This window comes from Podarcis vaucheri (genome assembly GCF_965113315.1).
Source record: "Podarcis vaucheri genome assembly, chromosome: 7".
Taxonomy (NCBI): Eukaryota; Metazoa; Chordata; class Lepidosauria; order Squamata; family Lacertidae; genus Podarcis; species Podarcis vaucheri.
Window position 1 is genome coordinate 65,437,639 of NC_138765.1, and position 15,576 is coordinate 65,453,214.

Sequence of the window (15,576 nt, forward strand, 5' to 3'; positions counted from 1 at the left end):
TGGAAAGCCCATAAGCAGGACCCGAGTGCAAGAGCACTCTTCCCCTCTTTCTGGATCCCCAACAACTGACATCCAAAGGCAAAAGGCCTCCAACATGAAATGTGCTTGTCCTATCAGTCTTAAGGGCTTAACTACACAAGGGGTCAATGCACTTTCACAGCTCCAAAAAAAGAGGAAGTTCATCAATAAAAAGGAGAGCTAATAATAGGACACAAATCTGTATAAAACATACATACATTTATACATTTTCTCTACATCCCCCCGCTGTTGCAACTCAAACTCTTGGCATTTCCCTCCTTCCTTCACTGGAGGTTTTTAAGCAAGAGGTTGTATGCCCATCTGCCAGGAATAATTGAGCTGGTGGTTCCTGCAGGGGGTTAGACTAAATGACCCTTAGGGGTCCCATCTAACTCTTCGATTCTATGGTTTTACGACATGTATATGTCAGTTTGCATTTTTTTGTACAGAAAGTATTGATCTGATATGTAGAGGTCTTCCCTATTCTAATTAATTCAAGAGGGTTCTGGAAGTTTCTGTGTGAAAAGGAACAAGCAGAAGGTTCATGATGTTTGGGTTATACCTTCAGAGAAGCTGAGTACAGCTGGCTTAAACTGGTTCTCTTATCTCTTTCTGTCAAGGTCATGCTGACTATAATAATAGGCCAGGAGGAGCCTGGGTTTCCCTTTTCTCTTTCTGTCTGTCTTTCCTTCTGGTGTGGTGTTCTGTACATAGTATGCTTAGTTGTTAAGGTTTAGACTTATAATAAGTTACTATAAGTTAAAGTCAAGTCTGCTGCACCTGGATTTCTTATGGACAGTGCCAATCCTGAATGTATTTGATTTGTGACCATTATTGCTCATTTGCCTTGAGTAGCAGTAAAGTTCTGCTGGATGAAATATTAATTGCCTATGGTCTGCTTTGGGAGAATCTTGCAACGTGTTTAAGTTTTTATTCTGCTAACTATACGTCGGAGTTCTGCTCTGGATCAATATTGAGCAGAATTTCATGACAGTATTGGAGAAGCTACACCTTATTGGACCCAGTGGGCGCTTACGATAACTTCTGAGTAGGCGAGCATTGATCGTTTGCTCACCAACTTTCTCTCTCTCTCTCTCTTAAGCTCAGCTGGTAGAGCGCGAGACCCTTACTCTCAGGGTCGTGGGCGAAAGATTCCTCGTGAAAACCCTCGCGGTCTGATTCTATTGACGGCTCTTGCTTTGGTCTGTTCGGCGCTCGGCTTCCGCTGCCTGTGCTATAATTCCTCCTCTCGGTGCGTGATTGCGTTGGCCTCGCCTGCTCTTGCGCCGGCGCACTGAAGGGAACGGGAGAGATTGAAGAGAGAAGCGGCCCCGCCCACGTCGCGCGTCACCGACGTCTCGTAGTCTCTAGCCATGGCGGACGAGGAGCTGGAGGCGCTGCGCAAGCAGAGGATGGCCGAGCTGCAAGCCAAGCACGGGGTGAGCGGAGCGGAGGGCGCCGGGCCTGCACCGTCCCCTCACACGCGGGCGGGCGTCGCCTTCGGCGCTTCGCCCGGTCTCCTGGCCCACAGGCGAGGCCCCTCTGGCTGGCCGGCCAGGGGAAGGGCGGGCCTGGGCCTTCGGTTTTAATTGCATGGCGCTAGTCCTCACTGCGGGCTCAGGGCCACCTCAGGCGTGGGAGGCAAGGCGGGAGGGGAGCAGAGACCACCCTGGGAGAAGTCAGAGGAAGAGACCCGTGTTTTGTGTATTACGCACGTCTGTATACACACACACGTGTTGGGATGATTTCCAATGCTACATACCTACTCAATAAGGAAACACATTGAGTTCAATGGGGCTTGACGCCCACGAAAGTGTATATACAGGGGTGGCAGCATATCTCTTATTTTCGGGGATTCTATTTCTTTTTTTTTTCAGCAAAAAAAAAACCCAAAGCAGCTTACATCCAATATTAACACAAACATCTCTCTTTTAAAAAATAATGAATGAAGTTAACCAGTTGAAAGAGAGAAAGCAAGGACTGGTGGTGCTGTCTGGTTTGGTTTTTTTGTGTTTACCCTTGTGGGCTTTTAGGCATGATTGTTGTCAACCCTAAGCCCCGTCCGTCCCCCCCAACATCTTTATCCGTGTAACCCCCATGGGAGAGGTAGGTTTGGCCCAAGGTGGCCCAGCTAGTGTCATAGCTGAGTGCGGATTTGAACCTGTGTCTCCGTGGTTGTATTCTGACATTGGTTATGCCATACTGGCTCTGAGTGGGAGGGAGCAGGGGTTCTGTGATTCGGCCACTGTCTGGAAATAGGGCTCAGTACAGTGGTACCTCACAAGACGGAAAGAATCCGTTCTGTGATTCTCTTCGTCTAGCGTTTTTTTCGTCTTGTGAAGCAAGCCCATTGACAGATTAGCGCTATTAGCGGCTTTTAGCGGCTTATCTGCTGATCGGATCAGCTGATAAGCGGCTTAGCAGCTTAGAAAAGGGGGGGAGGGGAAAAAACCAGCAGGAACTCGCAAGACATTGTCGTCTTGCGAAGCAAGCCCATAGGAAATTTGTTTTGCGAAGCACCTCCAAAACGGAAAACTCTTTCGTCTAGCGAGTTTTCCGTCTTGCGAGGCATTCATCTTGCAGGGCACCACTGTAATTGTCAGTCCCAGCACCAAATGCAGCTCTTGGAAGGTTCTTAAATGACTTTGCTCCACTGCCCCACACCCAGTTACCAACCTGGAGAAGGGGCTTGTGTAGAAAGCACTTGTCAGTCATCCACCAAGGTGGGCCTGTCAAATCTAGCCATTGACTAGGAATCTAGAGCCAGCCTTTGCAAAAGCATTACTGGTACACAACATCTTTTTTGCCAGCTCAGCTGTTCTTATATGCCCATTTGTGGCATCAAAGGAAAAAAAGAAACTTCTGTTAAGTTTTCTTGCCTGCTGACCTACAGGCAATTCTTATCACAGTTTGCAGGCATGTATTAAGTAACTTGTCCATCTGTGGGGCTGAAGAATAGCTACTTTCCCATCTTGATTGGTAGATTCTATATTACCTGAAGGTTGCGTACTTCAACACCCTCAAAAGTTGACTCTCATCTTTTAGGATCTAGTGCCTTCTCCCTACCTGGGAGCAGTAATAGCTGTGCATTTATGAGTTTTTCTGTATAAGAACAGTCCTGGCCTTATATGTGTACTTTAGCATTTGTTTGTTTGTACTTCTTCAGTAGTGCTATGCTTTACTACTAAACTGGTTCTTATTTCTGACATTTCAGGATCCTTCCAGTGACATCGCACAGCAAGAAGCAAAACAGAGGTAACAGAGGGGATGAAAACAAAAGCCACCTTTTCGGTAGACTGATAACCCTTTATTACGTCGTGTACAGTAGCGGGGAGAAGGCACCCCTTCACATCTTAGGGGGTTTTTTTTGCTAGTATGATTGTATCCTGTAATCAGTATTACGGCATGACTGGAAGCATGTTGTGAGATACATCTACTGGGAGTCATCCAGATTCATGTCTCTGCAGGTGTGATGGTGGGATAAAATTAACTTTTAATATAATAATAAAAATAAATTTATAGGAAAAATGAAGGTGAAACAAATAAACAGCAACAGAGGCATGGGCTGCCATGTTTGCATTTATTATTAAATTAAGTGTTATATAGAGACAGAAACAGAAGAGACACAGAACATTGGGACCAGTAGAGTTTCCCCCCTTTTTGTCATTCTCCTTAAATAAGGTTCCTATCCTTTTTGTCTTTATTAGATCTTTACAATGCACATACTCTTCTAAATGGGTGTGTAATCTTCCTGCATCAAGAGCCCACTGTTAAACAAGTGAGAGTTTAACCTTTGTAGGGGTTTGGTACTGAGCCATGAATAACTTGTGATCTGCCTCTGAACTGAATATGTTTCACGTTTCCATAGTTGGATTTGAATGTGTTTCAAGTTTCCATAGTTGGATTCTCTTTCCCAGATAATAATAAATGAATTTGTGCTCAAATTCCACAGTAAATTCCATAAGGATAGTAGTTTAAATGATTTAAATATAATTGAGTACTAGCAATGTCTAAATATGAAACTTCCGGTTGTACAAAATGGTCAGTGTGTTTTACTTTCTTGCAATGCACTGCACATCTTCTGAAGCTGTAATTTAACAGCATAATTTTTATATTACAGGGAATCAGAAATGAGGAATAACATTTTGGCTCAGCTTTTGGATCAGGCAGCTCGTGCCAGATGTAAGCATCCATGACGTATTCTGACCAACTTCTAAAACCTTTCTCTGAGTCCATCTTACTTAGATTGCACATACTTAACTTTACTAAAGGAAAATAATACAGTGTTTTGGGTCCAGTACTAGGCACACTAATGTGGAGAGTAGGTTTCAATTCTCACTACGTTTGCTTTTTGTGTTCTAAGGAGGATGCAGAGGAGACGTCACTGGATACTACTTTCTGAACTTATTGTTGATATATAGTTAATTATTCTAGAATGGTCATTAGTGAGGACTGCTGAGTTAAAAGCTGCTTCTGCAGAATACTGTAGTGGTATTCCTAAATGTATTGGTGGGTGCTAAGCTAGGACTATGGATTGGAGTTGACCTCAAGCGGATGGTTGACTGTTCCCCTTTGCACATATCTGTAGCTCTTGTCAGTTGCTCCTGGACGCTGAAGCACTGCAGTCTGAAGGCATTACTCTGGACTTTTCCCCCAGTCTAAAAGTTGAGTGGAATGGAACAATCAGAAAGCAGGAGGGAAATGTAAAGATCCTAATAAGCCATGTCTGAACAAAGCAGTATACAGAGTTCCTTAAAATACTGTACAGTTTTCCTTTTTCATAAGACCAGGCATAGATCAGTAATCCATCTTAAAATAACAGTTCAAGGCCTCTTGCAGTACTATGAATAATAAGTCTTGCCTTACTTTAGTAATCTGGTGTTTTTTTTAAAAAATGCAAAATATCTGTTTTCCTTTTTCAGTAAGTAATTTAGCGCTTGTGAAACCAGAAAAGGCAAAAGCGGTGGAGAATTACCTCATACAGATGGGCAGGTTTGGACAGTTAGGTGGGAAGGTAAGTGGAATCTCTGTCATGACTTCTTGATGAATCAAATATAGGAAATAACTTCCATGAAATACAGATTTATAAATAAATGTTCAAAGGCAGGCAGGCTTTGTGCATCACACAAAGCCATGGTTTTGATTTAACCAGTTTATTTGAACCCACCATGAATCGCCTCACAGACTAGCAAACAAGTTGCTGCTTGTTTCTCTGACATTTGGCTTGTTTTCCACCTGTTCCTGCTTTGTGTCTTTGTTGCCCGACAAAATGATGGTCAAGCAAGGGTTTGGATATCATGCTAAACCACAGTGATAACAAGCCATGGTTAGGAAGGCTACAAACAACCATGGCTTCACCTTGTGGTTTGTTAGTAGAAAGCAAACACTGGTTATTCTGCTGGACTGAGTTTGCTGTTGCCTGAAAACAGAATGCCAAATTAGATGGATCTGTCTCATTTGGCAAGATAATTCTTACACATCCAGCAAAACATTGTTTTATAAGCTTTGAAAAGTTGTACTATTATAGGATAATTCTCTAGCCTCTTCACACTTGTTTCCAAATCGCTTTTTTTAGTCTTCTATAAAAAGTTGAATCGTTTTATTTGACATGGGGGATAGCAGATTACCTGTTAATGATTCTGTGGTGGTGGTCTTTGCTGTTTGGTTTTGTCCTTCCACTGTCATGATGCTCTGGATGAAAGTGTTACCTGTGTGTAGTGTTTAAGTTGCTTGTATAGGGTGTGTCCTTCTGCCCCCAGAGGGAGGCGAGGAGGAAATGTGCCATTCCCACCAAATGAGTATCTGCTACATGAGATTGGTTTTTTTTACTTCCTAGGTAACTGAACAAGGGTTGATAGAAATACTTGAAAAAGTGAGTCAGCAAACTGACAAGAAAACAACAGTAAAGGTAGGGCATCTTAAAAACCGGAGCCTGTTCGCCAATGGTAGAGTGGTCGCAGGATCACAGCATAGCCAGTATTTTTTGTTAAAGGTTTACTACATCTGCATGCTTCTTCCTGTATGAAGCTGACAACTTACCGTATACAGAGCAGAAAATCTGCATATGGCTACTGCTTACAGTTTGGTGGGGTGGGAGTGGCCAGAAATGCAGCCTTGAACTCTAGGAAAGAGTAGGCAGGTGACTTCATCTTCGAGCTTAGTGCTGTAGTGCTTCACTCTAAGATGAGAGACAAAATATCCTCCAGTTTGTTCTTTAGAGCACGCTTTAATCAGTCCAGGAGATAAAGCTGCCGGGGCCACTTCCTGCAGCTTGGTGGGAGGATGTAGCCTACAAGCTGGTCCCTATTATCTCTTGATGTAAAGACTATACTATGTAATAGATTTGCTTACATGCATCTTGAAAATACAACTAGCAATACAGCAAGGCAATGAACAAAGACTTGGGTATCGACTTTTAGGCTGGGCAGGTGCGAGATATGCAGCTGGCAAAGAACCTGGGAGCTTCTTTGCTTCACACAGCTCTCTGCTTGCTCTTGTTCTCATAACACAAACAGGGAATTCTTCTGGCTGGAGGAAAAGCAGCTCTTGTTGATTATTAAACTTGGCCTCAAAGTTATTTTCACCTACACTGTGTTTTCTCCCCTAGTTCAACAGAAGGAAAGTTTTGGATTCTGATGAGGAAGATTAATTGGTGAAAGGCAAATCATCTGGCGTATGTCAAGGAAAGTGTGCTGTGCCTGGCAGAAGCATAGATGAAAAGTTTACACTTTTTTCCCCTGTACACATTTTTTTTATATAAAGGATGATCTTGTGTTCTGTATAATAAAATTAAGTGAAATGGTTTTCTTAGACCGTTTTTATAGCAGAGGCCTGAGAAGTTGTGGTTCACTCCCTGTCACTTGGACTTCATTTTTCCTTTGGACACTGCTATGCCACTGGCACCTGTGGGCAGCATGCTCGTCGTACTTCAGTGGCAACAGGATGCATCGTAACCCAGCAGGGAATGAGGAAAGCTGTGTTGCAAGCAGCCTGCTGGTTTTGTCAAAGTTAGTAGAGTTGCATGTGCAGGCTAAATAGTTCACAGGATACAAGATTTTGATTTGAATATGTAAGATTCAATGTTTATACAGAGGCTGCTGTATAAACATGACATTCATGATCCTTTAACCACGGTTGAAGGATTTGGAACAGCCATGGAATTTCCCCATCCATGTGCAAGCTCCCCCTCCCCTTTCTCCCAAGGATGGTAACTAGAATTTGCTGTTAGGGTTTTTAAAGCCGTTTCAGCATCCTAATGGACAGCAAATCCCGGTTAGCGTGGTTTTGAAGCATTGGTCTTCAGTTGGCATGTTGGGGCCTGATCTAAGGTAGATTGCAACAGGAGCACCACCACTGTACAGATAGGTTAGAAAATTAAGAAACTGGTCCCCAAATGCATGTGTTGGTCCCCAAATGTTGAAAACTACTGGTTTAAATGTTAAAGGATCATGATGTAATGTGTGAGTTACATGTCATGTCCGCTTGGGTACTGGAACACTTGCAGTTTCACTGAACCAAAGCCAGAGGGGTTGGTTGTTGATCAGAATATGGTTCCATGATACAGTATCTTGCTGGATGATCTGTTGCATTGAAAATTAGATAAATCTTGGTTGGCACGCTATGAAGCTTGAAATAACGTGTACTTGGGAAATATTTCTCTCAAGCGATGTCTTTCCCCACCCCCTGCTATACATTTGCTAATAGCATGAGTGATTGAGAGTGATGCAACCAAAGTCAGGATCTTTAAAGCCCTTTTCATTTCAACAGAAGACTTAAGCACGTGCTTAAATCTTTCGTATTAAAATTATTTAAAGGTTTAACAGCAGCTGGATTCTCTCTTAAATATCGTTGCAACACAGAACTGTGTAGACCAGGTGGTGAACCTTTGGCTCACCAGATGTCGCCAGACTGCAATTCCTGTCATCTCGCAGGCTAAAGGTTGGTAGCAGACAAAACATATTTGTTCTTATCCAAACTGCCTCCTTTGCTCATGCAGTTATTGAAACAGCTGCCTAATTCCCCTGGCCATCATGGTGCCATTGTGACTTCAGGTTGTGCCTTTTTGTTGAATGCAGAATGAAATGGTTTTTGTATGTCTACTGTACCAACATCCCATGTAAAGCAGACTGTAAAAGGAGGAGGGGTTTGACCCTCTTCTTCACTGTGGAACATATATAAGAGCTTTGAAACATATTAAAATCTTTCCATAAAGAAACTTGAGTTGTAGAGAGCAATTATTTGTCCATTGTAATTGTATTAAAGACCCTATAATTAGTGCACATTGACACTGGTGCACTAATTGTTTACAGCTGTGGCTGTTCAAGTTGTAGCCGGTAATGAATTTTGAGTGGCCAAATGCTCTTTCTTTGGGATAAAGCAGGGAAGACACCATTTCCCGTGTCTCTGGGTGCTGTAAAGCATTAGGCACTGATTTTTGAAAAAACCAATGCATGTTGCTGCCTCTACGATGCTCATATCAAACTTGATAATTTTTCTCAATTGTATACAAGGGAACTTGTTTACAGTGGAGGCTTAGGATGACCCAGAATGCATTCCTTTTCTCCTGCTTCCAGACTCCACAGAAGCACCCACACCTTCATGCAACTGGATCTGTGTTGCTAAAACTGGAACATGAGCAACAGGCTATAAAGTTTTCAGAAAATTCTTTTTGGCAGCAGCTCCCATCAACCAGCAAGCTGCAATTCATGACTTACCATAAATAAAGAGTCCCACATTAAGAGCATAGATTAGTTAATTTTACTATTTCTTTCTCTCTCCCATCATTTGGCACAAGTCAAAGGCATGTAAGAAAACTAGGTGAACTCAATTACTTAGTAGAAAAATATACTTTTCCTTGTCCTTCAGGAGCCCACTAGCATTCTACCTTTTTATATACCTTGCACTAACATTCTGAACAGAGAAATATTAAACAATAAAAACCCAATGTATTGTTTACAAATATTACATCAAAACAGAATTGGAATTGACAACAGTTATTGTGCTGTTCAAGTGATAATTCAACCCCTCTTAAAAATAAAAATAAAGAATGGAATGTTTACCAAAATGACGCTCCATTACTAAAAGTGCCCCCATCTATCAATCTGGAAGTGTCTTTTCAAGTAAGGTCAACTAAGCAGCTCTTCCAAGACCTGGTGGATACAGATGTACTCTCTAGCTAGACTCATTGCATTTAGTGGAATTGTATTATTGTGCCATGCATATTTGCTATTTTAAATTAAATAGGGTAAGGTTGTAGTCTCAATACAAGTATTTGAGAATATGTTCACTAATGTGGGCTGCTACATAAAATAAAATGATTCAAAATCCAAGTCTCAACTCTGCTAGTCCTGCTCTCTTCCATAAGAAGATGTACCCTTTGTTTATAAAACAGTGACTATAACCTCTTTCACGTCCAACTACCCATATATGGCCCATGTTTCAATAAAATAAATGAGAACCAAAGGATCTGTGCAATCTTGCCCTTTGTGTCAAACTATGCTGCCGGTGTGTGTAATTCCTTTCAACAATTGGTGTAAACTAGTAGTGCAAAAATGGAAAGAAACCGCTGTCTTTTCAAACTATAATTATGTAGGCCTTGGAAGTCCCATAGGTATTCTGTTCCAAACTTACACCCATTACAGTTATATCTGATTTCAAGACTTCAAGTACAGACTAATGTGTCTCATAGTTTTTGATATCTCCATATACATCTCAGTTGTGTGTGTGTTTAAAATGGATCACACCTGTTGGGTTTTGTGGATCCAACTGCAAATAAACAGCCCTTCTGTCTCCAACTGCAAACTGTGTTGGTTGAGGGAGGAGAGGTTCCTCTTCCTGCCAGTCTTCACATTGCAGTTTTGAATGCCTTGATCCTAAGGATTCTTTGATTCTTGAAGGGAGTGGAACTGACGCCAATTGGTGTTGCTGCTGCTGCTGTTGTTTTTGGTTACAAACTTGCTTCCTTGCCAGTGTTTTTTGAAAGCATCAATCATCAGAGCAGCCTTCCAGTGAAGAAACAGGGGGATCTCTGGATAAATTGTGGATGTCATCTGCATCTGAGAGGGCCACATTAACCGTGTGTCTCCGATGCATTAGTTTACTCCTAAGAGGCCCTGCTGCCACATCAGACTCGACTTCATCCAGTGTGGGCTCCCCTCTGCTGCCGGAGTCAAGGATCTGCATCCTGCTTTGTTTTAAAGGATCCACGGGCTTTAGCTTGCTCTTATCAAAGCTCTTAATAGCTAACTTGAGAATCAAAACAAAAAAGAGCACGTTAAGATGTTTTATTTTTATCTGGCTGATAAATCTAAAGCAAATACTATTAAAAGTTTCTCCTACTAATCAGCTGCTACCCTCCTGTAACTTCAGCCCAGTGGGTCAAGTCTGGCTTTCTGGGTCAGCAAAAAACAACTCTTTGCCTTCCTCATTGTGAAAGCCTTTCAGGGATTTAAAGAGTGCTATCATGCCTAACCCCCCCCCCAACCCCTGCCTCCAGTATCTTTAACCAATGTCTTTATTTTTTTTCTCATCCCTGGCCATCCTAATTGTCTTTTTCTGAACCAATTCATCTACTGGACCTCTCCACTAGATAAGTAAAAATATAGGGCAGAAGGAATGGATCATTCAAGTAAGAGGCACTCCATACTGAGGAAGGGGCTATGGCTGGCACACCTAAATTATGGCCACAGTGGGAGACATCGGGATTCTCCCATTTTTATCTTCATAACATGCCAGGTGAGTGTGTGTGACTGTTGAGTAAGCTTACAACCAACTCCGGGGGCTGAAATCAAGTCTCCCCAGCCATAGACTCTCGTCTATTATGATGCATATCCAGCACATTTGTAGAACTAACACCCTAAGAATCTCAGCCACCACTTATTTCAGTTTGCAATTTTTGTAAACCGCTTTGAGGGTTTTTTTTACAACCAAGCAGTATATACATTTTATGAAATAAAAAAGTAAAAAAGCAAGCCCTTAATTTCAAACCTGTCTTCCTACCTGGTGCAGTAATTCATCATTAAAGTTAGGGACACTTTTATCTCTCGTTATAGTTTTCCGCAAGTCTTTTGACCTAAAGACACAAACAAACAAGGTTAAAAGAAACTTGGTTACATTTCAGTACAAGTCGCTCAGTACTGCAGTGTATCTCTGCCAGCCACCAGGTGGCAGTATTTCAGTAACAAAACCTGCTCCGTTGCCTTTGCTGAAAATTCTTGATATTTGACCTTCCTGGGGTATAAATGTCATGAGTTGTCCTTTGGAGTCTAAGCGTACAAAGGTCAGAAGACAAGTCATTTAAATTTACCCTTAGGAGCATCAGCTACTTTTCCAACAGTCTAAATTAGGGACAGCCAGCTTGCGTATTGGATTCTTTATTCTCCAGCCACTAAATTGAGACATCACAGTGTGTTGTACAACCTGACCTCTTTACTCAGGCTCTTTAAACGAAGTCAGCCCTACCTAAGCAGTGAAGGTGTCACTGTGACACACTTGGACATGGCTGGGACATCGTGAGTTGGATTCAAAAGTGCCCTTCCATTAGGGGTCCAACAGACACTCCTTCGAACTGATGTGGAGGGAGGCAAATTTTGGCAGTTTCCCTACATGCTCCATCTCTTCAGAGGGATGGTGAATTTTTCTAAATAGAAATGGAGGAGTGGCAGAGAGAAATCAGCAAAAATCACTCTTTGATCCACTTACAGGGGCCTCCACAGGATCAAAGCTCCCCATGTTCGCAGAATGTCAATTTTCCGTGGGGCACCTTTGGATGTGGCCCTATTTATTGAAAAACATTTCTGCCTCCCTTTCTGTATTTTAGGATTCACTAACCAGGTGGCATATGCAAAGGCTGGAACCAAAAGAGAAGCACAAGGGCTTTTCAGCCATCCTCTCTGCTGCAGCTCCCTCTGCCGTCTCTGAAAGTTGCCCCAAGTAGTAGAGACCTGACCGAGCTGCATTCTGTTAAGTGACAAATGGTGTGTCAGGAGGAAAAACTATGGTTGCCAGCATTGGAATAAGCCAATGTAACTGAACCAACTTCAAATCCTGGTTTGTTCTGATGCTAGTAATAATAATATAATAATTTCTTATTTATACCCCGCCCATCTGGCTGGGTTTCCCCAGCCACTCTGGGCGGCTTCCAACAAAACACTAAAATACAATATCCTATTAAACATTAAAAGCTTCCCTAAACAGGGCTGCCTTCAGATGTCTTCTAAAAGTTTGGTAGTTATTTTTCTTCTTGACATCTGGTGGGAGGGCGTTCCACAGGGCGGTAACCATAGTAACCATAGTTTTTTTCAGTTTGGACAAAAGATGAAACAATAGTTAATTGAAGACCTCCTGGTGTGTTGGCTCATACTATGGAAGGGCTAAACGAAAGGGCAAAAAGCTTGTCCCAGCTCCTGCTCAAATGAAGACCTCAAACTCAGGTTACGGTTTCTATCAAAATATGGAATGTTTAGATCGGCACGACACAGGCAAGCCCTGTTCAAATGCACAGCAGGTGCTACATGTGTCTGCACAAGCAAAGGCATTGATCCACCAATGACACTCCCCCTGCAACCCCTTTATGAAGGAAAGTGGGGAAAGTGGTGGGCACAGCAAGCCCAGTGAGCTTCATGGCCGTCAAGTGGGGATTTGAACCCTGGTCTCCCAGGTCCTAGTTTGACACTAACCACCACATCAGATTGGCTTGGAAGACATCCTGCAGCTCCAGCCCAATTGAAGACTGCATGCAGTGTTATCTGATGCTTTGGCAGTACCGGCAGGCAGCACTCGGAAGGCAGTTTCTGAAGCTTACTTGTTAAAGCGGTTGATTGACTGGACCAGCTGAAGGCGCCTGGCGACGAGATCGTCTGCTATCTCGGGAGATTTAAAACTGACTGCAGGTATAAGTAACAAAAACCATTAAATTGGCATACTTCTTTAGCAATCAAGTCCACACAATCCTGAATTAAGAATGAATGAAAGCCACCTTCAGCTAACTTTTAAAAGCCACCGAAGCTGTAGAGATGCCTGAGAAGCTTGGCATCATTGCTACAGCAGGTCGAGAATCCTAAGATCCGCTCTGTGGCTGAACTCAGACATCAGGAAGAATGAGGCAGGAACTGAATCAGAAAAATGGACTGCACCACTTCAGGTGTTGGGAGGGGAGATCAGACCTTCCTCCCTTATATGCAGGGAAGTTTGAATACGTGTTTAATAAAGGCATTCTCACCTGCACAATGCAGGTGATTTGACCGCCTCATTCTGCTGCCTGCAGAACATGAAAATCGCCCCAAACCCGGAAACTGGTTTTGTTCAACATGGCACCCTGTCTAGCATATGCTGTGCTCCATACATTCACATGGCCATCTGCAAAATATACAGGCTGAGCAGAAGGCCATGAAGCAACCTATGTGGCCCCCGCATCACCACCCAGCCCACTCCCAAGCCTTTCAAAAATCCCTTCTTATGGCGAGGTCTCCTAGAATAAACTTCATGAGGATCAACTCCTTAGTGCTGGCGGCAGAAAACGGCAGGTGCAAAAATATCCCTGTGGGGATTGAATTACATTAGCAAGAATACTGGGCTGTTGTCAATCATTCCCACTTAGGGCAGGAAACAATCATCTTGGAGTAAACTGGGTGGGGCTATAAAAGGAAAGGCAGAGCCTTGTCCATCCCAGATAACAACACGGGATCAGGGCTGGCTCCTGTTCTTTTTTAAAAAGAAAGCTTAGAATTATTTAAGCTGCCAGTGACATCTCTGCTTACACAACAGGAAAACAAAGGTATTTAGCTCTCCTGGGACCGATCTGACCCCAGGTGTTGGCACAAAGTGCATTAGGTAACATCTACCTGCATTAGGCAGGGATCAGGCACCTGCTCTGCATCTCTAATAAGGAGGGTCAGGTGATGGGAAAGCTCTCCGGTTGAGACCCTAGGGAAGTGATGGCAAAACTTGGCCCTCCAGCTGTTTTGGGACTACAGTTCCCATCATCCCTGACCACTGGTCCTGTAGCTAGGGATGATGGGAGTTGTAGTCCAAAAACAACTGGAGGGCCAAGTTTGGCCATCACTGTCCTAGGGAGCTGCTGGCAGCCTCAGTGGACAATGGGGAATAGCTAGACCTGGCACATTCCTATGTTCTTGCCTCAAAAAACTGAGCAGAGTAGCCACAGCAGCCCTTTTGCCAGCACTGGGGAAAGGACATAGCCCAGTGGTAGAGTACATTCTTTGCATTAGAACGTCCCAGATTCAATCCTAGTGTATTCAGTTACAAGGATCTAAAGTAGTGGGTGATGCCTTTTTCTACCCGAGACCCTGGAGCTAAATGGACCAATGGTCTGACTTGGTATAAGGCAGCTTCCTACATTCTGTTTTTGTTTTTTAAAATTTTGTGAACCTTAAGTCCCAAGTAGGGCTGCGGTCTTTGCATTACCAAAGCTAAGGAGTTTGCCTGTATGTGCTAAGCCTACTGCAATTCAAAAAAAAAAAAAAAAAGCCACAGAGCTAGTCCACAGGACGTGGGGTGGTTTTTCTAGCTACCTGGCAAGTTGTAAACGTCTTTGCAGGCTTATCAGTGTTGCCATTTGAAGAAAGAAAAACAAGCAGCAAGCCTTTCAAGCTGCTCTCGCCACACCAGCTAGTGGAACAGAGGTTTGCCCCCCATCATCACAGCTCCCTTTTTTAACCAGATTTTGGAAAAAGCTCTTCAGAAAAGAACACATATATCAAGGCAACTAGAGAAGGCAGAGACCCTTTCCATCTGGCACAGCAGCAAATGAGCTTCCCTGCCCTGCTCGGCCCGCCAGCCCTCCGCCTGCTTAGTAAGGTCAGTCCCCAGTGTGATTCATTTCTGCTAGTCAAAATGCCACACTCACTTTTTTTCCTGCTCTTCCCAGCCACATGAGATCTGCAGTCAGTCTTTCTTCCCTCTTCTGAGGTTACTACGGTCCTCAGCAGCTCAAGGATACCCGATTTCTTTAAATTAGGTGGGACAAAAAGAGGAGGTAGTTTCTCATTTTAAAAATACTTTATTTCATTGCTGTATATTATATGAAGCTGCCCAACAGCACTGTTGTTTTGGTGGCTTGCAGCAAAAAAATGATCAAATACAATTAACATATAATAAAATAACATATTTCTAGCATAAGAACTTCCAGCACAACGAATGAAAATGCCACTTAACAGTGGTTCAGAACACTGTAAAAACAAGTTTTTAAAGGGCTGGGGTGTATAATAAAGAAGCAGGTACATTTTCCGAGCATCATGACCGTTCTGGATTCTTGGAATATTTTAGTACAGTCAAACAATGGATGGACAATGGAGAATATCTGACCAATCATTGATCAGCAAGCTAGTCCTACCAATTACCACACTCCTACTTTTGTTGTCTATGTCCCAAACTCCCACCCGCCCCCACCCATGGAGCACTTGAAAAATGTTGAGGGTCTTGCCAGACCTCTTCATCTTTTTTTTGCCCATTGTAGCAATTGGAATGCACTGTGCTAGATGCTGTATGTTCTTTTAATTGTGTTTTTACTGCTTTTTATTTCTTACATTTTCTTGTATT

At 43.0% G+C, this 15,576-nt stretch overlaps 2 protein-coding genes across 8 annotated transcripts in view; one reads left to right on the forward strand and one right to left on the reverse strand.

Moving 5' to 3' along the window:
- Positions 1 to 1,305: 1,305 nt before the first annotated feature.
- Positions 1,306 to 8,233, forward strand: PDCD5 (programmed cell death 5). Its single transcript, XM_082233048.1, has 6 exons — positions 1,306 to 1,457; positions 3,233 to 3,273; positions 4,139 to 4,200; positions 4,941 to 5,032; positions 5,855 to 5,926; positions 6,626 to 8,233. The coding sequence occupies exons 1-6, from the start codon at positions 1,392 to 1,394 to the stop codon at positions 6,665 to 6,667; spliced, it is 375 nt and encodes a 124-aa protein (XP_082089174.1). The 5' UTR covers positions 1,306 to 1,391; the 3' UTR covers positions 6,668 to 8,233.
- Positions 8,234 to 8,752: 519 nt separating this feature from the next.
- Positions 8,753 to 15,576, reverse strand: part of ANKRD27 (ankyrin repeat domain 27) — an 80,143-nt gene continuing 73,319 nt past the window's right edge. For all 7 annotated transcript variants that reach the window (XM_082232876.1, XM_082232878.1, XM_082232879.1 and 4 more), the window contains 4 exons: positions 14,885 to 14,984; positions 12,821 to 12,902; positions 11,017 to 11,089; positions 8,753 to 10,263 (listed from right to left, as the gene is read on the reverse strand). In XM_082232876.1, the coding sequence (XP_082089002.1) occupies positions 10,003 to 10,263; positions 11,017 to 11,089; positions 12,821 to 12,902; positions 14,885 to 14,984 (516 nt within the window). In that variant the 3' untranslated portion in view covers positions 8,753 to 10,002. The remainder of the gene's footprint in view (positions 10,264 to 11,016; positions 11,090 to 12,820; positions 12,903 to 14,884; positions 14,985 to 15,576) is intronic.